Source organism: Rattus norvegicus, chromosome 1, assembly GCF_036323735.1.
Source record: "Rattus norvegicus strain BN/NHsdMcwi chromosome 1, GRCr8, whole genome shotgun sequence".
NCBI classification, from domain to species: domain Eukaryota; kingdom Metazoa; phylum Chordata; class Mammalia; order Rodentia; family Muridae; genus Rattus; species Rattus norvegicus.
The window spans coordinates 203,767,403-203,794,739 of NC_086019.1; the positions used below are offsets into that span (position 1 = coordinate 203,767,403).

General features: G+C 48.6%; 1 protein-coding gene across 3 annotated transcripts in view; it reads left to right on the plus strand.

The window, feature by feature from the left end:
- Inpp5a (inositol polyphosphate-5-phosphatase A) overlaps positions 1–27,337 on the plus strand; it is a 190,360-nt gene that overhangs the window by 147,727 nt on the left and 15,296 nt on the right. For all 3 annotated transcript variants that reach the window (XM_006230486.4, NM_001108923.2, XM_063269679.1), the window contains exons 9-11: positions 5,979–6,063; positions 21,150–21,245; positions 21,341–21,415. In XM_006230486.4, coding sequence (XP_006230548.1) covers positions 5,979–6,063; positions 21,150–21,245; positions 21,341–21,415 — 256 coding nt within the window. The remainder of the gene's footprint in view (positions 1–5,978; positions 6,064–21,149; positions 21,246–21,340; positions 21,416–27,337) is intronic.

Here is a 27,337-nt window from a genome sequence, read left to right on the forward strand (position 1 = left end):
CAAGTGGGCCATGGCTTTGGCAAAGTTGAGAAGACTAATGTGGGTATGGCCCAGGATGCCCCAGCACACAGTGAATGTCCGCACATTGCCAATGGGAGAGGAGACCAATCCCTATCCAAAGAAAAGAACCCAGTCTCTAGCATTCCACTAGTGATTTCAGTCTTTCCTGGAGTGCTGGGAAAGAAGGTAGAGTCCACGTTACAAGGAGCCTTGGCCAGTAGCTAAGAGTCTAGGTATGTTCCATGTCTTCCCTGCCTGTCCTGCTGTCCTTTTGTCCGTAGCCAGTGCTCAAGGGACGGACACTGTCCCAGGGAGCTCTGGATGCTGCAGCAAAAGGCTTCAGACAAGGGACTCAACTGAGACTCCTTTCTTGTGATTCTAGAGGTTGAAATTCAGGTTAAGGGCAGCAAACCAGGCCCTAAAGATGGCTTGTGGACACCGTGTCCTTGCATGGTACAAAGCCAACAACTCTGGGGCTTCTTCCTGTCATGTCAGGTCCCTCTAACCTAATAACCTCCTGACCTCCTTAAAGGCCCCTTTTCCAATGCACTGACCCTGGGTCATTCCCTAGAAGGAATTCATGGACCATAAACCTGCTAAACCTGCAGGGGCTGGCTGCCATTCAGGAGGAAATCAGTTTTCATAGGCCAGGGTTGAGATGGTAGCTTGTTCACCAGAACCACGTGGCCCAGATTGTCATTGTTCTGCTGCATGAAGCAGTCCTCTGTGGTGCTATGGACCAGGAGCCTCAGAGTAGCCTGGCTTGATGGCTGCTGCTGGAGGAACGGGATGAGGTGGCAAGATAGGAAAGTGTCCATGTTGTAAGGGTACTGTGCTTGGGGACCCAGTCAATGAGGAATGTTATGGTTGCTAGGACTAGACCTGAGCACAGGTAGACCTGTGAGCTACCCCAAGCCATGCCAGGTGTTCTGAGGACCTACTACTGCCAGGGCTTTGCCTCTGAGGTATTCTCTCTCACTTCTCAGACCCTCTGAATTGAGAGTCCCCAGGGTTTCAGGCCTCATGGGGATAGATCATGTCTCCCCCAGCACCTCCACAGGGATTGGGAGCTTCAGGTTGGTCATGCCATTAATTTTGCTGGATGAACTTACTTTTTATTCAGTGGCTGAAGCACACCTGTGAGAAGCTGGTCACTAGGTGACTTATGGTGAGGAGAAGCTTTTAGGAAATTAAACTACCTTCAAATATTTGGGGTAATTTAGCCATTTTATATTATCAGTCATTTTGGCTACTTAAGATTATTTGATCAAGAAACATGATCTGTCCTATAGTTGGGACAAAACCAACCTTGGTTGATCTCTAAGTTTATATAGACTCCATAGTTAAGTAAATGTATAATGCCAAAGGTTTAATGTACCAGTGACTGGTTGAAGACTAAAAGGGAGGGAGCCAGTTCACCAGTGTGCTCACCGCACTTCAGTAGCAGGGCTGACAAGTCATGATTGACTCCACCTCCAGATCTCTGCAGCTCCTCGGGATGAAAAAGCAAACCAGCCTCATGCAGGTTTCGTCTCTTAGGCCCTGTGGGATGTTACAGTGGTGCTCTCTGTGGCTTCAGCGACCAGAGGGACCCTCAGCAGGTCCAAGGCACCTCTGGGTTCAAATGCCATGCAAGTGACTACAGCTGAAGGGGTGGCTTTCACTGTGACTTTCCTCCAGAAGTCCAGAGCCCACTGCATTATGGGAGTTGATGTACTCAGATGGAGAACAAGGCCCCTGGCCAGATAAAGAAAAGACACCCTTCCCCCAGTGGGGATGTCATATCCTGGAATCACCTGTCAAACAAGGACACCATTTCCAGGCCTAAAAAATTGATTTTTATGGCTCTTCTTGTAATTCTCTTTCTGAATAAGGCACATGATATTGATGTGGACCTACTTTTTAATCATAATAGCTACTGACAAGGTAATTAATTTTAAAACAACTCTTTTTTTTTCTGGTCCAAATGGCACTATGTAGAAATTAAAAGTGAGTGCTGTGAGGGACGCCGGCCTGGCACTCAGGCGATTGCCTGGGCCGTGACAGCCCCTTTATCTTGCTGCTTCTGTGCGACCTTCAGAGATGGGTGTTGTTATTAATTGGCTTGGGCTATTATATCAAAAAGAGCAGGGCAGGAAAGCATGATAAAGTTTAGGTTTTTAATGATAGTCTTACAGGAATCAAGACTTGCCAGTGAAATTGCCTTCCTGGGTCATCACAGGCCCAGCGTGGGACCCAGCCAGGGCCCATCAGCACCTCTTGAGTGAGGAATGGTCCCTAACGCAGGCCTCTCTCACTGTACACACAGGAATCTAAAGTTAGTGCGCTCAGCCTAAATCTGAAATAGGCTTTTGAAATAATTTACCTTAACATGGATTTTGCCTTTTGATTAACCAAGTATGTATACACTTCTATAGTTGGTGGTTTCTTTTCTTTCCTTTTTTTTTTTTCCTTCGAGACAGGATTTCTTTGTGTGGCCATGGCTTTTCCAGATCTAGCTCTGACCTTAAACTCACAGAGATCTGCCTGCCTGTGCCTCCTGAGTTCTGGGATTATAGGTGTGGCTAAGCCTAGCCTGGTTGGCTGTTTCTAAGACCGCATCTTCGTGCTGCTTCCTAGGCCTTTGTTTACATCACATCAACACTTAGCAGTCTGTTGTGTTTGGTTCTCACACTAGTGAAGAGACATAAGAAGGCCCTGGCTTCTACGGTCCCACACATGAACCTGTGGATTGACTTGTCCACATAGACATACTTAGTGTCCTATAAAGTCACTTCTCCCATGATGCTCTTACACTGAACTTAGCTTTGGCCTGTTCCACACTCTCTGGTTCATGGGTGCCATTGGCCTCCCAAGGGGCCTCAGTATAACGTCCGGGCAGCTTTGAATGCCTGCTGAGTGGTTTCTGACTAAGGAAAAGCTAAAGTGCCCTTTTCCAGCTCAGAGCTTGCGTTGGTTCATGTACTCCATACTAGAAGAGACAGAATCCCGAGAGTGAAGTTGTAGTGCAAAGGCTTAAGAAATCAGTGCTGATGAATACAAGGTAGCTCTCCTCTGTGCTCTGTCCATGAGTCCTTCAAAGCCATCTCTCTCTCTAAGTATGGATACTTGCAATGAAGTTAGACATACATGACTGCACCTTGTGCATATAACACACCAGCACATGCCTGAATGGGACATCGCTTCTGAAGTGTATATATTATTTCTATAGGCGTACACAAAACATTTAGATCAACTTAATATTCATTCTCATTAAGAGAAGTGTAAGTAGCCAGGTGGTGGTGGCACACACCTTTAATTCCAGCATACAGGAGGCAAAGGCAGGTGAATCTCTGAGTTCAAGGCCAGCCTCGTCTACAGAGTAAGTTCCAGGATTACACAAAGAAACCCTGCCTGGAAAGCAAGAATGAGAGAGGTAGGGCAGGATAAGAAAAGGAAGAATGGTACATTTTGTAATTCCTACACTTTTGAGGCAGAGACAGATGTTCTAGGCCAAGCTGGGTTTTGTAGCAAGACTGCCCAAAACAGAGTCAAACAGAAACAGAAAAAAACACTAGTGGACTTTGTTAACTCAAAAGTCTTCATTGTTTTTAATGTTGGTTTTCATGAGGCACATGAGTGTTCCGTGGCGAGCATGTGGAGGACATGTAGTCTGATAGGCTTTTTTATGGTTTTATTTATTTTATGTGTATGAGTACACTGTAACTGTCTTCAGATACCAGAAGAGGGCATTTGATCCTATTATGGATGGTTGTAAGCCACTGTGTGGTTCTGGGAGTAGAACTCAGGACCTATGGAAGAGCAGTCAGTGCTCTTAACCCCTGAGCCATCTCTCCAACCCCTGTTAGCCCTTTTCTCCCTTGGTGATGCAGATATCGGCCAGATTAGACAATATTAAAAGTGGATAAAGGCAGATTTATTAGGAGGCAGCTCAGGTGGGTTCACCAATCTCACAGGTGGAGCTCAGTGAGATCATGCAGGTAACCAGGCTAAAGCAAGGGGGTTTTATAGAGCTTAGGTGAGGAGTGATGACGTGCTAGCTAGGAGCTGGGACAGTGTCCATACGTGGTCAAAACCTAGGTGGGCCCTCTTGGGGGAAATGAGGAATAATGACATGTTAGCCTGGAATTTTCTCTGTGGGGGTGGGGTTGGGGGAATGAGGGCAGCTGGGGTTTCCTAGTTTGTGCAGGGATGAACTGGGACCCCAGCCTAACAGAATCAATGCCCTCCTGCATTTGTGTGGGTCCCAAGTAGAAAGCCCAGTTCTCCAAGCTTGTACAGCAGCACTTTTACCCCAGAGCCATTTCACCAGCTCTGTTCTTGAGCTTTCTCATGGTAGATCTTCTAGATTACAAGATAAAGTTACAGATGTTTAGACATATCAAGTATTTCTGTCTGCATGTGATAGTGTTCACCCTTGCAGCTAGCAGAGGCTGGAGGTTTGCTCTGTTTTGCTGTTTGTCTTTTATGAGAAGAAGCAGGGTGAGGTGTTTATATATGGCACAGTACCATGGGCACAGCACTGTGGACACCAGAGCTGCTAGTAAGCCCCTAGCTCAGCCCCACCATTGCATTTTCCCTCCCCCGTGTTCCTTAGGGTTCTCCAGCTCTCACTGTGCTTAACCAGCCTGTGAACATAGAGATCTGACTGTTATCTGGTCTGTGGAACATGCCCTGACAAATGGAGCTGACCCTGTCATGGAACCTGAATGCCTGCTTACCTGCCCAACTCTGTCCCCATTGAGAGCCTCTGACCAACTGTTTGCGGGGAGAGGCCCAGGCCTGTCTTTAAGAGTCCACTATGTCCAAGCCATGGGAATCTCACAGCTGTACCTGTTCCTCTGTGAGACTCTACCTTGAGAAAAAGTCATTCTCTGAACGGGAATTTGGTAGTTTAGGCTTGGCTGGCCAGCCAGGGAGCAAGCTTTTAGGGTTTGTCTGTCTTTACCCTCCCCGCCTCAACCTGGATGCTGGGGTTATAAGTACACACAACCAGTAACTTTTTAAGTAGATGCTGGGGATTCAAACTTGGGTCTTCATGCTTATAGAGCAAGCCCCTCTACCCAGAGAGCCCTCTCCCCAGCCCATCAAGTTTATTCTATTTTATTTTAAACATGAACCTGTCCCTTGATCTACCTTGGACTTTGTCACATCAGGTAATGTGGCTAAGGCTGGGGTGGCCAGTGAATTCTGCAGTAACTGCTAGATGTCCTCTGCCTCTAGACAGAACTCACGCTTTCCTTCTACTGGTCTCTGGTCAGTGAATTCTGTGCTGTAAATGCTCTTCATTTCACCTTCAAAACAGAAACCAGGACCTTTTGTTCTGCCTCAGGAGCAGGAGAGTTGTTAATTAGCTACCAGCAACTATGGCAGTTGGGAAACCTTAGCTCCTCTGTAAGAGAAGCTGCTATGTGTCCTTCTGCCAGATGTTTGTGTGTTTGGATATATCAGTGGGAAAAATTCTTCATAAAGTGATTGTGATTGGTAGAGAATCTGGAGAAGTCATGGGCTAGCCAGGGTACTATTACAGGAATCCCCCTCTGTGTGTGACTTAGAGGCATCAGGGTAGGATGTAGCCACTGCAGCATTAAGAGAGCTCATGATATATAAGGAGGGCAACTGTGGGCAGCCCAAGCAAGTTCCTGCTGTGGTCATAGGGCCTCACATACAAACATAAGCATACCTGTACCCTAGGACAAGCTCTCCAACATTTTCTCCTGCTTCCTCTCAATGCTGATCTCTCCGAGTGTCTAGTCCTGTTTTTACTGCTGATTTCCACATCCTCCTGGCCAGCCAAGAACAGTTGGCTGCTGTTTGATTGCAGTGTGCCTTTGGGCTAGGTTTTGGAATGCAAGAAACAATCATAGTTTCTTTATGGCAGGAAGCATTTGGGAGTGTGGTGGAGTAGCTGGCCCAGGCCCAATTAAGCTGGTCAGCATTGCAGCACCAGTGACCACGGTCTCCATTTCTCCTCTCAGAATCATCGACCAGCGATTTGAAAAAGTTTCCTACTTTGTCTTCGGTGATTTCAACTTCCGCCTGGATTCCAAGTCTGTTGTAGAGGTAGGTAAGCACGGGTTTCTCCTCAGCTTGGGCATTGAGTTTCCTTGAGGCAGGGAAAATGGTGACAGAGAAATGCAATCTGTTTAGGCCACTTTCATGTCATCATTCTCATAGATGTCGATGCTGTTTGAGTAAAATGTCTTCATGGAGAAGTGTTTGTGCTGTGGTGGTGTGGTGGTGTGGTGTGGTAATGTCTGTTCAGCCAGTCAGCCATTACTAGCCTTAAGAATAGGCATCCTTGCATGCTGTAAGCTCAGTGTGCCTCGTAGAAAACAGCCCGGGGAAGCCACGTGTTCTGCCACTCTGACCCCTGCAGAGCTGGGGACTGTTGGGTTCTGGGCTGGTTCCCACTGGAGTTTCCATTGCTGAGTCCTCATCAAACACCAGGAAACTGGTTGTTCTACTTCATGTAATTAATTGAGGCTCTCTTAGTTGGGGAACTCCAAAGGTATTGACTACTATGGGAGCCCCAGGCTGGGTGCCAGGGTCCTGGAGTCCCTAGAGTGACTGCAGCTGGCAGACTTTGGCCCCAAGACAAGTGATGCAGCCTGAGGTTGGAAGGAACCCATGCGACTAGGGTATCCTGCCAAGGGAAGCAAGTCCTATGGTGTTAGTTTAAGAGCCAGATTCCTCTGTGGTGTGGGCCATGCCTGCCACTACATGAGTGCTGGCACCCAGAGCTCTAAGACAGATAACTGGGTACCTGGCTTCTTGCAACTGTTCTCTCCTGGTTCTTGTGTGTTTAGGATGTGCCACCTTCTCTGGTGGCAGCAAAACTTGAGGTGCAGAAAAGTGAGACCCCTCCCACCTTTTACCTTCCACTCTGCCCAGGACCTTTCATGCATGCGGTGACACTAGGTAATCCAAATGTAGAGGCCACAGTGAGAACAGCATGAAGTCATGCAGTACCTCAGATTACTGTCTTCTCATTAGTAGTCTCCGTTCCAAATATTGTCACACATTAATCTTCCATACTCAGTAGAAAATTATTTTTTAAAGACAGAGCTGAGCAAGTTGATAGAAATGAGTGATGTGCCATTAAAATTCCTTCTGTGTTTAATTAAGCTGGGGCACCTCATCAGGGCAGGCCCATGGGGTACATTTTGAACCTTGTAGTACAAGATGTCTCGTAGATGACCAGTGGGTTCAGGGGGCTTCCCTGAATATTCAGTGGGTACAGTTCTTATCCCTGGATGTTCAGTGGGTAGTGGGAAGGGGGAATCCTGGGTGTTCAGTGGGTAGTGGAAAAGGGGTATATTTGTGGGTATTCAGTGGCTCCTGGTAGCAGGATATCTTTTTTTTAAACCCCTTTCTCATACATTTTGACCTCAATTTCACTTCCCACCCACCCCACCTCTCCTCTCCCCCAGATCCACTCCTCTTCTGTTTCCTCACAAATAGTTATATCAAGGCTGGACAGGGCAACCCAGGAGGAGGAAAAGGTGTCACAAGGGCAAGCAAAAGAGTCAGGGAAAAACCCTGTTCCCATTCTTAGGATTCCCACAAGAACACCAAGGTAGCCAACCATAAGGTGTATGCAGAGGACCTAGCTCAGACCCATGCGGGTTCCGTGATTGCCACTTCAGTCTCTTGGAACTAGCCGTGCATCTTAACCCAGTCATGGAGAAAGGAACACCTCCCCCTATTGTGCCTATGCAGTTGCACCCTCCTGCTGACTTATAGTGTCTGTTCTCATTCTGATGCCAGAGCCTGAAAAGAGTGGGAGTAAGACCTGTCTGTGGAGCTCCCTCTCACTGTGTCCAGAGCTGTTCAGAGTATACTAGGAGGGAAGGTCTTCAGTGAAGGTCCCCATTCCATTCAGGTAGCAGCAGAGGCCCAAAGACTCATTTCCCAGACCCCGACTCTCTCGTTGCTGAGTTCTGAGCTGAGTTGTCAGCTTGCTGCAGGAGGCCATCAGTTCTGTTGCACACAGTGGCTTTCCTGACTCCCTAGGGCCCTACTTAGGTAGAGAGGCTACTATGGAAGTAAATGACTTAGAAGACCAACACCAGTGGTTGGAGAAAGGTCAGAGAAACTTCTTCACAGTAGACTTTTCCTTCTGGGTAGAATGCAGAGAAAGCCAGTCTGGACAGACTCAGAATAGCTAATGGCTACATTTCAAATCTGTCCTTCAGGGTGTGTTTCTGTGGGAGGCTGTCAGGGTGAGTGGACATGTGGATATTCCATACAGTGGGCCTGTGTGTAAACCCAGGAAGGACCTCACCAGAGCCATTGGCTTCTCTGCCTGCCCTATGTCTTGTCTCCTTACGGTGCCTGGGCAGAGTTGCACGGCTTTCGTTATAATCGTGAAGCCAGCAAGTGCCCAGGAGGTCATCAGTCTGACCTGTACCACATAGCTTTTTACTGGCATCTAGTCAGAGCTGTGTTGGCTGCTTTGGTGAGCTGGAGGCAGGGAGACTGGGAGGCCAAGTGGTGGTGGGGCTACACCAGGCACCAAAGTGTGGTGGGTGGGAGACACTGTCTTCCAGCTCCTTCTCCTTTACTATAGTTAGAGCAAGATGGACACTGAAGAATAGTCTGTGAGGACTTAGAGAAAGCACCAGAAGATGTCACCTTGCTGCACAGGCATGGGAACCTTTTCTCAAGATAGGAATGGATGATTTTGTGTTTCAGGGGTGTCAGCTACCTCTGTAAGTAGTCAGGGTTCTTAGAACCCATCAGTAAGTGTTGCCTTCTGGTCTGTCAGAGAACTGTTGGCCTTTCATGATCTGCTGGATGTTAGATATGTCTGAAGCTCTGACTGAGCTGCTCTGGCCTCATGGAGGGTGAGTTTATGTCACCTGCTGGCAGATTAATGCATCTGCAAAGCCACCCAAGTCATCTGCAGTCTTCTAATTCTACAGAAGGCACTGTTTGGAGAGAATTTCCAAGGGGAGAGTGGCTTCTGAGAGAGGGTTGGATCTCTCTAAGTTTCTTGCGTGAAGCCAGATTTCTAGTTTCATTTTTCCCAGATTTTACAGAGAGAAGTAGCTGGGCTAGCCTGTGGCAGGCCTGTGTGAGGTTTTAGCACAGATCAAGGACCTTTGTATTTAAGGAAATGTCCCCATGGCCTTGCTATCATGTTGTACTTGGATTCAGCTTCTTCACCCATAAATAAAACCTCTTAATTTATCATGGAAACCCAGTTCTAGGAGGTCCACAGTGCTGGGTCTCCAGCCAGAGACCCAATTGTTCTTTGCAGTGTTCCACCCATGGCACTGTCCCACTTAAGACCGGGGCACCACTAGTCTGCTATGCAGATTCCCACAGAAGGAACAGGCAGTGTATCCAGCAATGGGGAGCGGTCCCAACAGTGCTCTGTCCAGCCACAAGCAAGTTGCCCACAGCGTGAGATCTCTTTGAAGCACCTGCTGTCTTTGTGCCAACCATCTCTAGGTATTAGATGACACATAGAAACAGGGCATTGAGATTATTGGCACTGGGCACTTGCTGTCCTGGAATGCCACCTGACGACTGGCTCTTCCCTCGACCACTGATCTTGGTGGGCATCTCTGCCCACTTTGGAGGCCTGGAGCCCCTTCTCCCTATTACTAGTCTGCCTGGCACTTGCAGAGGAGTGGGAGGAGAGTCAGTAGTTGTACACAGTTAATTTGCTCAATAAATAAGTGAATGTGTCTTAGGTCTGCATATGAATGCCTGGAGGGATTTTGAAGCTCTTTAAAACTATGGATAGCTGCTTTTCATTCAGCCAGTAAAGCACACAGTACATTGCGAATGTACTTTATTATGTAAGCAAGCCAACAGTAAAAAATGTGGAAAACAACTTTTTACTGTAGGTTTTTAAGCTCATTTATTGAAACAAAGCCTGTTCAACTCTGGGATTAAAGACCCTTTATCCTTGTTACCAGCCCAGTATGAAAACTCCATGGGACGTGGTCCCATTACCAGCCTTGGGAGTGTCCCACCACACTTCCCAGGCCCACTGTTCTGTCTATTGTCTCACTCTACTCCATGGACTCTTCTGCCTCCACCCCACCTAGGACCACCTGAGGACCCACAGGAATTGTGCAGCCCAGCCAGACCATGCTTACTGGGGCACGGGCTGTGGGGCTTCTGTGGCTGAAACGCTAGTCCACAGACATGGCCACTGGGAGTGCCAGTCCTTCCCTCTTCTCCCTTCTCCTTCATGAAGGACCTCAGATGCTGTAATATGCATGCCTGCAGAGCAGCCGTGGCCCAAGTCCTCTTAGGAATTTCTATACCCTTGTTTCTGCCAGGTCACCTCCAAGTGACTTTCATATTTCTGAAAGACAGAGTAAAACATGGGAAGAGTGAAAACTCAGAACAGTCACAGACAGACTCAGTCACAGGAGGAAGGTGATGCTCACAACACAGGGTGACACCCTGTAGGAGGTGTCTTCTGGGGAAGCTGGCCCAGGCCTGTGGGTAGCTGGTGCCTGAGATACCGAACATAATAGTATGTCATCCACTGGTGGCTTCCTTCCCATAGTGAAACTGGAGGTTAATTTCAGTGTCTGGCACAGCCTAGACTCTTTGCTTTGTTTTCTTAGGCCACTGGGTCCCCACCCAGAATGGGGCCCCTCAGTGCTCCTGTCATCCTGGACAGGCGAGGAGATACCAGTGTTTCAGGGAATCGGGCCCATTTGATAGCCCTGCCCCTTGGGGTCTCACGCCATCACACTGGCTGGCAAGATTCATCAGAGGTTAATTAAATCCATCGCCAAAACAATGAAAGGCCAATGAGCTAAGCCCAATCTCAGTAAATTAAACGCATTAAATGCAGCCATTGTTCATCCTGCAGGGAGGGCGAGCTCAGGCTCTAGGGTGCCTCCAGGAAGAGACCAGCCTGGAGGCTCTGGAAGCTCTTGGAGCACAGTAGAGACCTGCTTGTCACTTGCAGTGAGGGAGGAGTGTGGGGACTGGATGGGAGGCCTGTGAAAGGGGCTCTGTGTGCAGGCACTGCCCCAGGAAGAGCAGCTTCTTATGTTTCAAATGCAAATTAATGCAAACATGCTTGCAGAGCAGAACTGAAAAGATGATACTGTGATCAAATTTGGCACCGCTTAAGCCATAATTAAAACATACACAAATTAAACACGATTATCCTGCCGTGTAACAGGACCACGCTCCATTACTCTAATTAATAATGCAGCCTCCAGCACAGTCCTGCTGCTGGGATTGCTTGGAGGATATGTTTTATGCCTTGCACAGTGGCAACTGGCAGCTGGGTTGTTCAGCTGGCCATGGTGACGCAAAGTGACAGCGGTGCCAGCCTCGCCTGTCTCTGCATGGTCTGGGCTCACCACACCTGCTGTCCATCACCTCCCCATGAGTGGTGATGATAGATGCATTTTTGGAAGCTAGTTGTCTTTTTCAAAATCCTATTGCCAGTTGCTGACAACCACATTCTTAGGTACCAGCTGTGCCTGTTTTAGAGCAGGGCCCAGTGAAGGCACCACTGTCTCAGCGGATGCCTTCCAGAAGAACTGGGACACAGTACAGAGTGGCACTGAGGTGGCCGCAGTGTTGGCTGTGCCAAGTATGAAGAGCACTTCAAAGGGTCCCAGTGTCACACCCACAGTATGACGAAGACTATTGCAACAGCAAGCTAACTCAGCCTGCTTGATAGCCAGGCACTGCTGGTTTCCAGGAGCTCTTACACTGCTGGCCAGGGAGGTAACGTTGCAGCTGACTATTCCTTTTGATGACTCTTCAGGACCCCATCTGAGAGTCCCCAGCACTCTTGCCTTTGCCACTGGACTGTTTTCATGTGGATCCAGATGAATTGCTGACTACCTATGGCCATTGGGTTCTTGTTAGAACACTCTGTATCCCCATGTGCATAGCCCACAAGTTCTGTAGGCATGTTCTAGACCATAGCAAAAGGGAAGGGGCTTGGATCCAAGTGTCCACCAGCATATACCCAGGGACTCGGTGAACAGGAGTGGCTGTGGCAACCAAGTCCACCCTGCTGTATGTGCAGCTATGTGAATTGGCCAAAATTAAGCCCTGTTCCTCCTCAGTTTCAGTGGTTTGCAGCCCCACTCAGTGAAGCATGCTGAGCTATTTGAGAGCCATGGGACACTCAGATGTGGGGTCAGTGACGGTGCTTTGCGTGCTATGCTTTACTCGGCCGCAGGCACCTGAGAGGCTACAGCTCTGGCCTTATGGGCCTGAGGTGCCACCACTATAGCAGATCTAGCCACAGACTTAGGACAAGGCACACTGACTTCTGCCTTGACTTCAAGGGAATGGTAGTGTGGCAGGGCTATCATCAAGAAGCTGTGTGTGTGTGTGTGTGTGTGTGTGTGTGTGTGTGTGTGTGTGTGTGTGTGTGTTTCTGTGTGTCTGTGTGTCTGTGTCCAAGATAAGAAAGGTTAGCAGGGCGAATTCAGTACTGTCTGTATGTGCCATTTAGTCACAAGTATTTATCAAACACAATTAGACCTGGTGCAGATGTATCCTTGCCAGCTCTGTGGTGGCTTTTACCTCTATAAGGATGGCAGTATCTTTTCCATGTGGTGTCCTATGGATTTAGAACCCTGTTCTCTGCCACACAGGCATAGAGCAGCAGTCAAGATAAGCATCTCTCCTATGTGTGCTGACTTCGGATTGGGGTACAGTTCATGTCAGAGATTTTGTCAGGATATTATCTTCATGTGATAAACGCAAGTTTTAAAATCACCTGTTTCCATCTTGAGCTATCAGTTGAGTGACTTGCCAGTAACCCTTATTTTCTGCGCTGTGATAAGATTTGAAACAATGCCCATTGATACCAGCTATTGAGGAATGGTTAGACAATGGCTTGTTTGTGCTTTTAAATTCAGGTGGCTAGCTCAGGACTGTGGCAGACTGTGAGGACTATCACAAGTTAACATTTAAAGCCCTGGTGCCTGCTTCACAGTGGCCTGCATCCACTGTTTTCTTGGTGAGACAAGGGTGTTGTGGATCTGAGGTGCCTGGCTCATGGGGTTAAGGTGTCTAAGCACCCTGCATCGGCGGCAGCAGTGGAGGACCTTTTTGGTTAATATTGCCAAGGAAGTATTCCAAGGAAAAATGTTCTGTTAATTTAAGAGCATGTTACGTATTTGAACCTGAATTCATATTAATGTTCAGTATTCTAAGAGAACTATTTTTAACCTACATAATGGTTATTCTCTGGAATAACCAATTCTGCATTTTAGAGACATCAAAATGTGAGCTTAGTGATAAGGATTGTCCTTTGATATGTTTCGAGGGACATCTGCGTGGAACTGGTAGGAGTCCTTGCCTCCTTCAGGAGAGCCTCAGGCTGACTGGGAGCTGGCTGCTGTCATTCCCTTTCTGCCCTCTCATCATCTCTGCTGTGGGAAAGCTGCTTGTGAGCTTTAGTATATTTTCCTGACTGAGGTTGAACTAGCAGTCTGAGATGGGAAGAAGATTGAACCAGGACGGGTACCTTGTGCACTGTGTGTAACCACCATTCCTGTGAGGAGCATGTCATAGGCTCACATGCTCTTGTCAAGATCCTGGCTATACCTACACACAAGGTGCTGGGCCTCTTTGGCACAAGCGGTTTCTTGCCACACACCAGCTGCTCTCTGGCTGCCTAGAGTGGTGCAGGCTCATCGTGTGAGCTTCATTTGTTTAAACCAGATAGAGGTCTTCTTGTCCAGGATACTTTCAAGCCCATCACACCTACAAGTCATCCACAGTGAAGGCAGAGCCTTCATTGTTAGTGACCTGTGCCCTGCCAGCTATGCCTTCTGACCCTGTGGGCCCCCTGTGCAGCGGCTGTGTGGTCAGAGAGATTGACAGTCACCTGCAGAGCAGACAGAGGCTAGGAAGGCAAGTGATCTCAGCACAGCTCAGCTTTCATGGGAAGCTTGTTCCCAGGTCAGCTGCACTGAGCACCTGCCCGTGCCCACCTTGCGTGCCCCACAGCTAACCGTGGCACTGACTGATTAGAGTTCAGATGAGATGGGATATAGACGCCATAGTTGTAACTGAATATGGATACTGAAGGGGGCCTTGTGAGTGACAGCATGTGTGGACAGAGTCAGGGGAGCTTCACTTGACACAAGCAATTCCAGACCTGCCGTATGCCAGCCCCGTGGGACTGGATTACTTTGCCTAGGAGCCCAAACTTTCCTCAGAGTTGCTGCCCCATAGTACAGTGGTAGGCAGCACAGCTGGTTCAGCTTCTCTTTCTGCCCTGCCTCCCTTGATCTGAAATGCTGTCCCTCAGTAGCAAAATGTGATTTAATTGTTGATTGGAACCCAGAGTTTCTACATGGATTCTCTGTCATTAGTCACCACTGTTTTTGGAAGTCTTGGAGATTGTGGTTGAAATGTCAGTAAACTGCAGTGCTATGAAGCAAAATTCATCTAGGAATTACAGAGCAGACTGTTGTGTGTGACACACAGTTCCCCCGGATGTGAGGGCCCATCACTAAAACTTGTAATGTTGGTCTGGCCCTGACGGGATCCGATAGGATGCTGCTGGGACTGGCCTTCCTCCTCTCTGCTAAAGACACTGTTTAAGGCTCATTTCTTTTTAGAGCATTGGCTTTCAGACATTCCTAGGAACATCTGTGTGTGGCTGAAATTTGGCCAGCCACAGCCACAACCACCCCTCACCCCTTTGTCCCAAGGCCTTTGTTCCTGATTTCACGCTATCAGAGGGTCTGCATGTTTTCTTGCATGAAGTTGTCAGAGGACTAAAGGCTCAGAAACAGGGTCGTGTTTAGAGGATGGGCATGAACAATTGGTGAGATGCATCTCCAAGCCCACCCAGCAGCTGTTGCCTGCAGTAAACAGACAGGCCTGTGTGAGGAGCTAGCACCCATGCTACCTGGATAGGTCCAGCCTGAGCGCCACACCTTCCTCCCAGCAACCCCACTTTCCTCCTTTCCCTCATAAGTCATAGGTACTTGCAAAGCCTCAGTGCCAGGCAGTCCATGTGCCCCTGGGTTAGCACCATTTTCAAGAGCAGGAGGCCCTAGCTGCTTTGTGTGTGCAGACAGACTTCTAGTTACAACACAGAGCCAATCATCCTACTGTCTGACGCCATCCATGGAGAAGCCTCTGGAATTTGGTATGACCCTCCCATTAGTACCTCAGATGAAGACTGCAGGAAGCTAGCCTGAGGTTGCTAACAGATGGTTGTCCCACAACTGTGGGAACCAGAGCTGCCTGGGTTTTAGTCACAGACTGTGACTGTGCCATAGGAGATAAAGTGCCAAGCAAGGCTTCACTCAGGAGGAGTTGTTTGTTCCCGGTGTGACCCTCAAATCTAAGAACCAGCCTGGGCAGGTCCAAGTGGCCTCTTTGCACCCTTGGCTTGTCAGCGCTGCCTTGCCAGAGCAGCCGGGGTCTGCAGCCAGGAAGCCTGGAGGTTTGGGTTCTGCCTGCTCATGAAGGGTGCACTGAAGCACCTGCTCTCCTGGGTACTGCAAATGGAGTTGCAGGTATGATTCCCTTCAGGTTCTCCTTGGGGTGGGAAGGGTGCCTAATCCTCTCCAGGTGATTTAGCTCCAATCCTGCCCTGGAATGGCTTTCTTGCTGCCCATGATGTTTGGGGGTCGGGTCACTGCTTTGTGATTAACTCTTGACCCCCTACCCCACAAGCCCCCTTGAAGGAAAGCAAAGCAAAGGAAAAGAAAAAGGCAAGGCCAGGAGGCTCTGGGTTTTTTAACAGCCAGAGGACATCTGGCCTCTGGTTTTCATCTGCTGACTAAAGTCAGGATTAAACCTTGCCCCCATAGCTTTGTGCAACTACTGGTGAGTGACAGGCTACCTTAGACAATGGAGGCGTCAACCCCTCCCAGAGCACAGTCCTGGGCTGGACAATAGATTGCCTGGTGGCTTTTCCAGGTCCAGAGCTGTCCACCAATCTGTCTATGATTCCCCTGGGACAAATTCTGAGAGATGTTATGCCCTGGCAAGCAAGCACGTTGGCTGTGCTCTCCGTCCCACATATTCGGTCCTACAGGTATCAGTGTTGACCAGCCTGCAGTTAGTTGGCTTAAGCCCTAGCTGAGGACTAGGACCTCTGTGCCCTCAAAGAGTTCTTCCCCTGCTCAGGCAGGATCAGTCCTGGGATGTCTCATCCCTCTGCAGAGATACCAGGGAACCCTGGATGCCACCAAGGGTTAGGCACCCATCCTGAGAAGCCTGTCTAGCCACCAGCAGATATCCTGGTTTGAGTAACAAACAAACATTGTACAGCCCCAGTGGGTTGTGGTGGCACACACTTTAAATCTTACCACTCCAGAGGCAGAGGCAGGAGGATTTCTGCTCTACAGAGTGAGTGCCAGGACAGCCAGAACTATGTAGAGAGACCCTGTCTCGAACAAAGAAACACCCTTAGTGGTTAAATGGTTAGTATGCACAGGACCTGCACAGTTTCAAGCTGGACAGGGTCCCAGCACTGAGATGGGAAAGTGGGCACGAACTCCCACCTTAACCAAGAAGCTGTCTGCAATTGGCAGCTGTTTGCAAAGGAAAACTCAGTTCTCTCCAATGGAGTCTCGCTGAGTGTATAAACCACACTTCAGGGTAGGCCCCATGCCTAGCCGTAGATGGCCAACACAAAATAAACTCAGCAGGGATTTTGTAGACTTTTTTTTTTTTTGCCTCATATTGCTTTGTTTGATTATTTATCTTATTGGTCTTTGGTTTGTATATTATAGTTTCTAATTTTGTGTTTTTATGGGTTTGTTTTTGTGAGTGTTTGTAGTTTTTTTTTATACTTTTTCCTTTCTTATTCTGATTTGTTTTTCTCTTTAACTTTTTCTGTTTGTTTTCTAAAGAGAGAGAGAGAAAGAAGGTATAAATTGGGTGTGTAAGGAGTCAGAAAGGATCCAAGAGGGAATGGGAGAGGGAAAACCATGATCAGAATATATTGTGTGAATTTGCAATTAAAAAAAAAAAAAACCAAAGTATCACCAGGTAAGAATCTGGGGTCAGAGTATGTCACTGCATAGAAGTCGGTACTCCTGGACCTGCTGTTTCTCGAGGCCTTTAACCAGGACACCAAATCCTGCTCTGCCACTCTTGTCTGGATGCTTCCTCCACAGCATAGTTACCACCTCCATTGCTGGGTAGATATACCTGGGGCTCCTGAGTCATCCGGGGCTCTCTGAGCTGGCTCCTTACCATGGGGGAGACCGTCAGCAGGATCTAACACAATGTGGTTACTACTCCTGCCTTGGAGGTGTACCCTCAGTCCAGAAACCCAAGTTATCCTTGGAGCTACACATCCTGTAGCCCAAGCTGGGCACCCACAGAGTGGGGCATGGTCCCAGCAGCAGATGGAGCTTGAGGCTGAGTGTCTCAGGCCTTAGGGATGATGGGACAGTAACAAAAGGCAATGCTACCCACACTCCATGAGGAACATAAAAGCCTTTACTGTGTGCTTCCTCGGTGAGCAAAAGAGGCAAGCTGGAGGTGCCTTTGAATTTTCTCTACCTCTGAGGAGAGAGAAGGTCCCTGGGTCCCAGCTGCTGTGTATATCCCTGTCTCTATTCTGGCCACTGTTTGCTGTGGCAAGATACAGAGAGGAGCTGGTCCAGTGACGGCAGTTCCAGATGGAGGCAGGACTCTGAGCTGCTGACAGCACGCACCAGTCCTTTGTAAAGGCTCCTTCCGGTGTGGAGGTAGCTGTGCTGGACACTGCAGAGAAGCTGCAGTGTGGCTTGATTTGGGTTTTGCAGCTTAGCAGCTCGGGCATGGCTAGAGGACAGCCCAGTAGGATGCGCTCACACTGAGCTTAGAGCTGCCTTGCTTGGATTCCACTGCTCATAGAAAGTTTAAAAAAATCTCTATGTGTTTCCATAATGTTCCTCAACCACCAGTATCAAGATTGTCTGCCGAACTTGCAAGCTTGCTTAAAACCTCCCTGTGTCACGAAAGCAGACTCTAAGGATACAGGAAGGTTGTCCTGGGCCTGAGAAGTCACCTCTTTGTGAGATAGCTTCATTCTCCCCTGTCCTGAAGGAAAAAGTGTGAGAAGGATCTTGTTAGGGCTCGAATCTGATTATTCTGAGGTTGGAGGCCAGCTGTGGCTGGCTGTCACTGTCTAGCCCCAGGTATACCTGTGTGTCAAAAAGCACAGATAAGGACTAATGAAATGGCTCAGTGGGAAAGGAAGCTTGCCACTGTAGCTGATGACCTGAGCTCCATCCCAGGGACACAAATGGTAAAAGAGAACTGACTCCCAAAAGCTGTTCTTTGGTCTCCACATGCGTGCAGTGACACACTCATACCTACTCACATGTGCACACATACAAGTAGATAAATGTCATGTTAGAAAGGTTTTTTTTTTTTTTTATCATTGCTTGTTTTTGCAGAGGAGGCAGTGGCAGGCAGTTCTCTGAGTTCAAGGCCAGGCCTGGTCTATACATTAATATCCAGGACAGCCAGAGAGCTATGTAATAGAGAGATCTCATCTCACTAGATAGATAGATAGATAGATAGATAGATAGATAGATAGATAGATAGATAGATAGATAGATAGAAAGAATAAATGTCAGAGTTTTGTTTTTTGGTTTTTTTTTAAAGTATGGGTAATTTTTGCTTTTTCTAAACAGACTAACATTACATCTGAAAGACTTGGTCTGCTGTTAAGACTATTTGCCCTTAATAGAGTTTTGATCTCTGTGAGGAGTGTTGGTGACAGCTGAGTGGAGGGAAATGAACGGATTTAGTCCCTGGGATGAGTTGACCAATGCCTGCACACACATGAGGGCATCTGATTACTGGGCAGCTTTGTGCAAAGCTAATGAGCTGTAAAAGTCGTGTGGTTTGATAGTTAAAAAACAAAACCAAACAGCTGTCTGCTGCTGTCATCAGTACCAGGCTTGGGGATGCTAGACTAGGCCTCATGCTTTGGTACCTGTCTAAGCAAGAAGAAACCAGAAATGGCAGGTGAGCATCCTTGGCACATGGGTGATTCTAGCATATTCCAGGAGACAAAACAATCCTTTGAGAGCTAAGCCACCTCTTCTGTTGCCATGTGATGCAGCCATTGGCGATAAAAATAGATTTTAGATGGCTTTTTAAAAATAGCATTTGAGGTATTTCTTCTCCTTTCAAAAGAGTAAAATCCCTTCCTTAGGTTGAGCCGGAAAGGCCGGGCCTGGCAGCTTTCTGCATGAGTGGTCACGACTTCTCTGGCGTGAAAGGCCAAGAGAAGGCCGCTTTGCCTGCTCATTCCTGATGGAGCCTTTACAACCTGTGAATGGGGAGGTGCATGGGAAGGGGTGTGGGAGAAAGGGGCGGGGTGGCTGGCCCTTGCACAGCTCTGGGGGACCTTCAGATGTTGATCCTTTGGGAGCTGCCAGCTTGGTGAGATAAAGCAGGGTTTTTAACAGTTGAGGGCAGATGCCTTCAAGGAGACACAACTATGAATTTCCTAAACCGTCCTGCAGTGGCCACAATGGCCCTCTGCCTGCCCCCACCCAGCGTCTTTCCCCATTCATAGAAAGCAGCTTAAGCCACTTAAGCGCATTAGCATCCGGATGGGCCAGGACCTCCATGGGATGCAGGGGGCTGGGTGGCCTTGATGCCCCTGGTTGTTTGGGTTCTTGTCCTAATCCTCCACAGTTCCAAGGCAGCCAGACTGATCTGTGACACTGAGTCCAAAAGCCACTTTGGGGACTTGGCTGGGTTAACTGATCTGTGCCCTGAATGTCAATGGCCTGGCCTGGAGTGTGTTTTGGGAGTGTTAGGTTTGGGCTGAGTTTTGCCACACATAGGGCTGGCTCCATTCAGCCCTTATCCTCATCTACCTATAGGATGGGTGCTGTGTTGGCACAGCTACCCAGGAGCACCTAAGGTTTGTGCCCAGAGGGTATCTGATACCTCAGTGGGCCCCAGGCAAGAATGAACCTGCAGTGTCCTGAGCTTAAGCAGTTCTCTGGGATAGTCAGTATAGAGCCCCAAGGCCCAAGGAATCCTGCCATACAGAGACCTTAAAAGATCAAATACTGCCAGCAAACTGGCCTATTAACTATTAACCATCCTCTTTGGTTTTGTTTGTTTGTTTGTTTGTTTGTTTGTTTTAGTTTCTTTTCTATATGGTCCAATTGGGGACTGTCAGTAGCCCCAATTAGCTCTTTCTATAGCCCCAGCCAGAGTGACAAGGTTCTTGCTTCCTGTTTGACTTGGTTGTTTGACCATATTTTGTATAACTGATTTATTGGCTGGGAAAGTAGCCACTTCCTTCATCTTCGCCATCAAGGCAGGAGGCAGTTACTCGAACCTTCATTCCTACAATAGGTGCTTTGCCATTGTCTCTGGGAGTCTTGTGTCGCCTTGTCATTTGTGTAAGTGTCTTGTTTTCATTGTCCTTGTGAGCTCTAGGCCCCTGCAGAGTGAGTGAGTGAGTGAGTGAGTGAGTGAGTGAGTGTGTGTGTGTGTGTGTGTGTGTGTGTGTGTGTGTGCATGTGTGTGAGGGTGTGGCTCCTGGCGGGGTGGAGGGGCAGCCCCAAACTTTGTCTTGCTTTTGGAGAATGACCTTATTGACCCCTTCTTGCATGTATTGAGATTAATTCAAACACACAGGAACTTAATTATCAAGCAATGCTCTGGCTGGTTGCTTTTGGTTCAGAACCACCAAAGACAGCACGGCCAAGCATGCAACAAGGTTGGTGGTTACTCTGTTGACCATCCGCCCCTGGACCTGCAGCCTAGTACCCCATGCCATGACCCCACACTACAGCTTGATATCCTTAGCCTGCCCCACAGGGCCTGGGGAGGCTCAGGGCAGCCAGCAACAGCTAGGAGCAGCCCCATTGAAGGGTTCGACTTTCTGCTTAGCGTGGGCACTGCTAACCAAGCCTTGCTTTTTGTGGAAGCGTGAGCTCACTCCATCTGTGCTGCACTATCAGCTACACTAGCCAGGACCTCGTCCAGCCTGCTGGGAGGCTTCCTGGGAAATAGCTCACAAGGGCTGTCAAACTAGACACCTGGAGTGAATGTGAAAGCTGTGTCCATCAACACTGATCTCCTTCCCCTCCCATTAGTGACACTGGAAAACTAGTGCTTATGGGCTCTGGGTAATGCCAACTGGGGAAGTGAGTGGATAGACTGGAACTGAGTATCCTTGTCTTTTTTTGCAGACACTTTGCACAAAGGCCACAATGCAGACAGTCCGGGCTGCTGATACCAATGAAGTTGTAAAGTTGATATTTCGGGAGTCAGACAATGACCGTAAGGTAAGTGACTCATGACTGAGGGCGGCAGCCACCAACCACACCTGGCCTGCAGAGTGGGAGCTGTGCAGGGCACTGAGGCATCTTTGACTCCACAGGTCGTGCTCCAGTTGGAAAAGAAGCTCTTCGACTACTTCAACCAGGACGTCTTCCGGGACAACAATGGCACTGCGGTAAGTTCTGTTTTAAAACCTTTATAGTGTCACCCTGATTGAGCGCTTGAAACATTCCTGGCCCTAGAGTGTCACCAGTACCTCTACATGTTTTTAGGCCACCCAGAGTTTGGCTTCTAAGCCCAGGCTCTGGGATGACGTAGTGGGAGTGACTTGTAGGGCTGGGGCTGGGTCAGGCTAAGCTAGGCTGCCAGAATTATCAGGGGTCAACGGCAACACAGAGCTCCTGTGACCTATGAGCACTGCAGTCTTCCGAGTCAGAGAGGTAATGTCTTGCCTACTAACATGTAAACTGGGAAGTCCCTGGCCTCAGGTACGCAGCAGGGGCTTGGAGCCTCATTTTAAATAGAGAGAAGCCACACATATGTGGTGATGGGAGTGAGAAAGTTCCTTGTGTCCTTGTTGTGGGGTTGTGTAGTCAAGGTGTGTGCATACTTGAGTATATATGCAAATGTTCGTGTGCATTGTGTAAACTATGTGTATGTATTTACACCAAACTGCATTTGTGTCACTTGGGGTGTGAATGCATTCATCGTACATATACAACTGTGCTATATATGAGCACATGCATGAAAATTAAAGTGTACATTAAGAATGTACCACTCGAACCATCAAGACTCGGGCTGCTGGGAAGGTGTCTCTAGACGTGGGCATCTGCACTGATGTAAGCCATATGCAGACTGGCACTGAGAGTGGCCTCAATGTAACTGCTGTGAATGAATGAATGAATGAATGAATGAATGAATGAATGGATTTGTTGGGGGCCATGTGAGCAGGTACATGCATGGTGTGCATGTGAAGTGAAGTGAGCAGGTGCATGCCATGATGTACATGTGAAAACCAGAGAATGACTTTCAGGAGCTGAGCTGACTCCTTCTATGAGGATTGATCTCCGGTTGTCAGGCTTGGTAGCAAGTGTTTTTACTCTTTGAATTACCTAGCCAGCCCATCTTTATTTAATGTAGTATAATTTTGTCCTATTACTGGATAACTGTTATGTGTAGATCTCTATTTTCTGGTAAAATGTGGAGCTGTGCTGGGGTGGGAGGGGCTGTATTTGTGTGGTGATAATCTCTGTGATAAACTCTACCTCTGAACAGTCCTAAACTTAAACTATACCATGACCACTGTATCTAACATCCAGCTCCCAAGACACCTAAAATTGTCCATAACCAGCTATGGCCCCCACTGGGGGAAGCAGGTAGGAGATGAGCTACCTAGTCCTGAAGAAGTTGCTCTCAATGGTGGTCTGAGTGTGAGCCTGTGCAGGTGCTGGGTACAGATCTGGGTACTTCAAGTCGGGTACTGTTGCATGTGTGTGCACACTTACCATCTCTGACTTGCCTTTAGCTCGACGCCTGTTTCCCTTCATGAGCTATGGAGGGATAGATGCACAGCACTTAGAATGGAGCTGAGCACATCAAATGCGGATAAATGTATGTGGGTCACTTGCATCCCTCAGACACTTCAAAACCATCTGATGGTATGTCTGCCTCCTATATCTGGCAGACACGGACAACAAGAGTGTTAGGAATATCAGGAGCTGACTGTTCTACAGTGGTCTCAGTATAATTTAGGATTGTTCACAAAGGTAGAGTTTATACCACTAAGATTATCATGGCCCAAGTTAACCTCCCACCCACAACATAGTGATTAGCATGTCTAGCCCTCTGTGCTGTTACTTGCCTCTTGCTACATATCCAGCTCAGGGTCCACCAACTTCTGTGAGCCTGAATCCATCCCCACTGCTGTGGCAGGCCTGAGCCACGTGCCTTGGGGCTGATTAGTAACCTCACCCCTGCACCCTGCCAGGTTAATCTTACAGGCATCCCTAGTTCCACTGCTGCTTGTCCATGGGAGGGCTTCATACCGTTTCTCCCCACTGTGCCCTGCTGCTGCCTCTGATGGATTCCTTCCCCTTGCCCTTGTCTGCTTCGGTGCCCTCTGATCCCTTTCTGCCTGCTCAGTCACTCAAAGACTATGGCTACTGGTAGTTCCTTCTAGAGAGGCTTTCCTAAGGCAATGGTTGTAGTATTCTGCTAGACATCTGCAGGAAAAGGCTACTTCCCAGCTCACTACAAAAGAGTAGAGTGGCTTGGATGTGGTGGCACAGGCCTTCAATCCTCACGCTTAGGAGGCAGAGTAGAGCTTAATGAGTTCAAGGCCAAAATATGTAGCAATGTCTCAGGAAAGAACAAGAAAAGAGGAGAGCATGAACCCATATAAGCCTGGGCACCTAGGGGTTACACTGCCCCTGCTGTGTGATTCAAACTTAGAGAAGGCTAGGGAAGGGCCTTGGGGCCCTTTAGAACCAGAGAAGTGAGGTCACTTGGGTCTTTGTGCAAGGCAAGAAACAAGTGAGGCTCCCTTAAGTGAAGGATGCAGGGCTGACAAGAAGACAGGAAGTTTTAGAAGCAGAGACAGACAGGGGACTCCAGCAGCTAAGGAGAGACAGTCGGGGGACTCCAGCAGCTAAGGAGAGACAGACAGGGGCTTCAGCAGCTAAGGAGAGACAGACAGGGGGCTCCAGCAGCTAAGGAGAGACAGACAGGGGGCTCCAGCAGTTAAGGAGAGACAGACAGGGGGCTCCAGCAGTTAAGGAGAGACAGACAGGGGGCTTCAGCAGCTAAGGAGAGACAGACAGGGGACTCCAGCAGCTAAGGAGAGACAGATGGGGCACTCCAGCAGCCAAGGAGAGACAGACAGGGGCTTCAGCAGCTAAGGAGAGACAGACAGGGGGCTCCAGCAGTTAAGGAGAGACAGACAGGGGGCTTCAGCAGCTAAGGAGAGACAGACAAGGGGACTCCAGCAGCTAAGGAGAGACAGACAGGGGGCTCCAGCAGTTAAGGAGAGACAGACAGGGGACTCCAGCAGCTAAGGAGAGACAGACAGGGGGCTCCAGCAGTTAAGGAGAGACAGACAGGGGGCTTCAGCAGCTAAGGAGAGACAGACAGGGGACTCCAGCAGCTAAGGAGAGACAGACAGGGGCTTCAGCAGCTAAGGAGAGACAGACAGGGGGCTCCAGCAGCTAAGGAGAGACAGACAGGGGGCTCCAGCAGTTAAGGAGAGACAGACAGGGGGCTCCAGCAGTTAAGGAGAGACAGACAGGGGGCTTCAGCAGCTAAGGAGAGACAGACAGGGGACTCCAGCAGCTAAGGAGAGACAGATGGGGCACTCCAGCAGCCAAGGAGAGACAGACAGGGGCTTCAGCAGCTAAGGAGAGACAGACAGGGGGCTCCAGCAGTTAAGGAGAGACAGACAGGGGGCTTCAGCAGCTAAGGAGAGACAGACAAGGGGACTCCAGCAGCTAAGGAGAGACAGACAGGGGGCTCCAGCAGTTAAGGAGAGACAGACAGGGGACTCCAGCAGCTAAGGAGAGACAGACAGGGGACTCCAGCAGCTAAGGAGAGACAGATGGGGCACTCCAGCAGCCAAGGAGAGACAGACAGGGGCTTCAGCAGCTAAGGAGAGACAGACAGGGGGCTCCAGCAGCTAAGGAGAGACAGACAGGGAGCTTCAGCAGCTAAGGAGAGACAGACAAGGGGACTACAGCAGCTAAGGAGAGACAGACAGGGGGCTTCAGCAGCTAAGGAGAGACAGACAAGGAACTCCAACAGTTAAGAAGACATAGTTTGATCTTGGGAAGCACCGGGAGGGGGAATGGGAAAATGTGTCCTAGAAACACACAGGGGTATGCCACTGGGGTCTAAGGGCACTGTGTGGCTGTCTTAGCATCCAGACATAGAATGTGCTGTGCCTTGGGAATGGCCAGCCTTGTTCTCTGAAAGACAATCTGTATTCAGCACACACTGTTCTGGCCTTTCTTTAAGGTGAAATTTAAGTGGTTATTCCTGTAGTTCTGTTACTGCAGAGCTGTAGGTAAGAGAGGAGGGAATTCAAGGACATCCTCAGCTGCATAGACTTTGAAGCCAGCCCGGCTTACATGCGATTGTACCTTAAAGAAACAAACTAAAAGGGTGGTTAAGGAAATGGGGGTGGAGAGGTTGTTCAACAAGGAACTGAGTTCGGATCCCCAGTGTCCTTGGGTTGTTTGTTTGTTTGTTTGTTTGGCAGTATGAATCTGTTATCTCAGCATTGAGAAGGTAGAAAGGGGAGGGTCTTTGGGACTTGCCTGGCCAGCAAGTCTAGTGGAATCAGTGAACTCCAGATTCAGTGACAAATCCTGTCTCAAAATAAGATGAAGACACTTCATATTGAGCTATGGCGTCCATGTATGTATGTCTGTATGTGTGTATGTATGTATGTATGCATGCATGTATGTTTGTATGTGTGTGCACACACGTATGTCCAAGCACCCCAATACATACATACATGAACGTGCACACGCAAAAGTATCTTTTAAAGAAGAGGACAATAATAAGGAGGAAGAAGAATTAATTGCACTAGGCATGAGCAGCTATGCAGACACGGTATAAATCTATAATTGCAGACTTGGGAAGCTGGGGCAGAAGATTGCAAGTTTGAGGTCATTGGGGGCTACACAGTAAGAAAGGACCTATTTTCTAAAAAAATCTGAACATCCAGGAAATGTTTTGAATTTGACTCTAATATAAAAGAATGCAGCTTTGAAGTAGGGGACAATGCCACATGGTGATTTTTTGGGACCCATGCCCATCTGCCACGTTCCGAATCTGATCCAGGAAGTCAACAGGTTTGCCATGCGCCTGGAGCTCCAGTGACCCATGCTTCCACAAGCTACCACTTAGAACCTGAGACGTATTTTCAGAAATGTCCTGGTCGTGCTGCTGATGCCTGGCTTCTGCCCAGGTCACACATAGTCAAAGGAATCAGCCTCCATCACTCAAGCCAGAATCTGGCATTGAGTCCCCTCGGCCTAATGAGCATTGGAGATAATCTCATCCTCGTGGCCTGGTTGAACACGCTGTGCCACACGCACTACAAACAAACTACCGTCTGCAGGATGGATGTGCCCGCGCCGGACTCGGCCCCCAAAATCCATCGCATCCTTCATCAGCCACCGGTCTTGTACTTGTCTGACAGAAATTTAATTCAAGCTGGCTCCTGAAAATAATTATTGTATTTTAAGAGTAGTAATCATTGGCCAGGACATGATTGAATGTGTCCATGCGTATTGACTTTTTCTATGATTTATAGCTTTGTTTAGTCGATATTCCCATCGAAATTGTATAATTAATTATAAGTGTGGCTGTCAGGGCTGCAGGATGGAGTGCCCTGGTGAGGATTTGGAGAGATTAAATTTTCCTTGGCTGTCCCAGGGCAGGGCTTGGGAATTTTCTAGGTGCTCGGCCTGTTGGATAGAGATGTTTTCTGTGTGTTTAGCAACCGCCGGGGCTCCGGGTGCATTGATTTTCCAAGCCCTTTTTTCCTTATCAGCTCGGTGTCCATGCAGCAACAGTGGAATTCGTGCAGCTGGGACGGCTCCTGACAGATGCATGAGGCTAGCGGCTGCTTTATCATTGTCCACACACATCGCTGCTGCTTTTCACTTTGTAATCAAGAAGAACGTTTAAGATACATGTGAAATTGGTTATCATGTTTGTGAAAAATCTCAAAGAGATACAAATTATCAATTCACCAGCAGTGTGGTGCAATTTCCAATCAGAAACCCCTCACACTTGATGGTCTCTGTGGGTGGTGGCAACAGCTCTAATCCCCATCCTCCTGTTGATGTGGCAGGCCTGGAGCAGTAGGCATTCTGCAAGCCAGTCACACAGGATCGGGGTTTCACCAGCCTGTCAGAGTCAGGGCTGAGCAGCGAGCCAGTGGGTCCCGTGCATACCCAGCCTCAGCGCAGCAGAAGTACCGTGAGCGTGTGGTCAGAGAGCATCCATAGCTGAGTTCTAGAACATGTCTGTTGGTAGGCAGCAGCAGCCAGCAGGAGGGTGGAGAGCAGACTCCAACAGTGTCTTCTCCAGCATG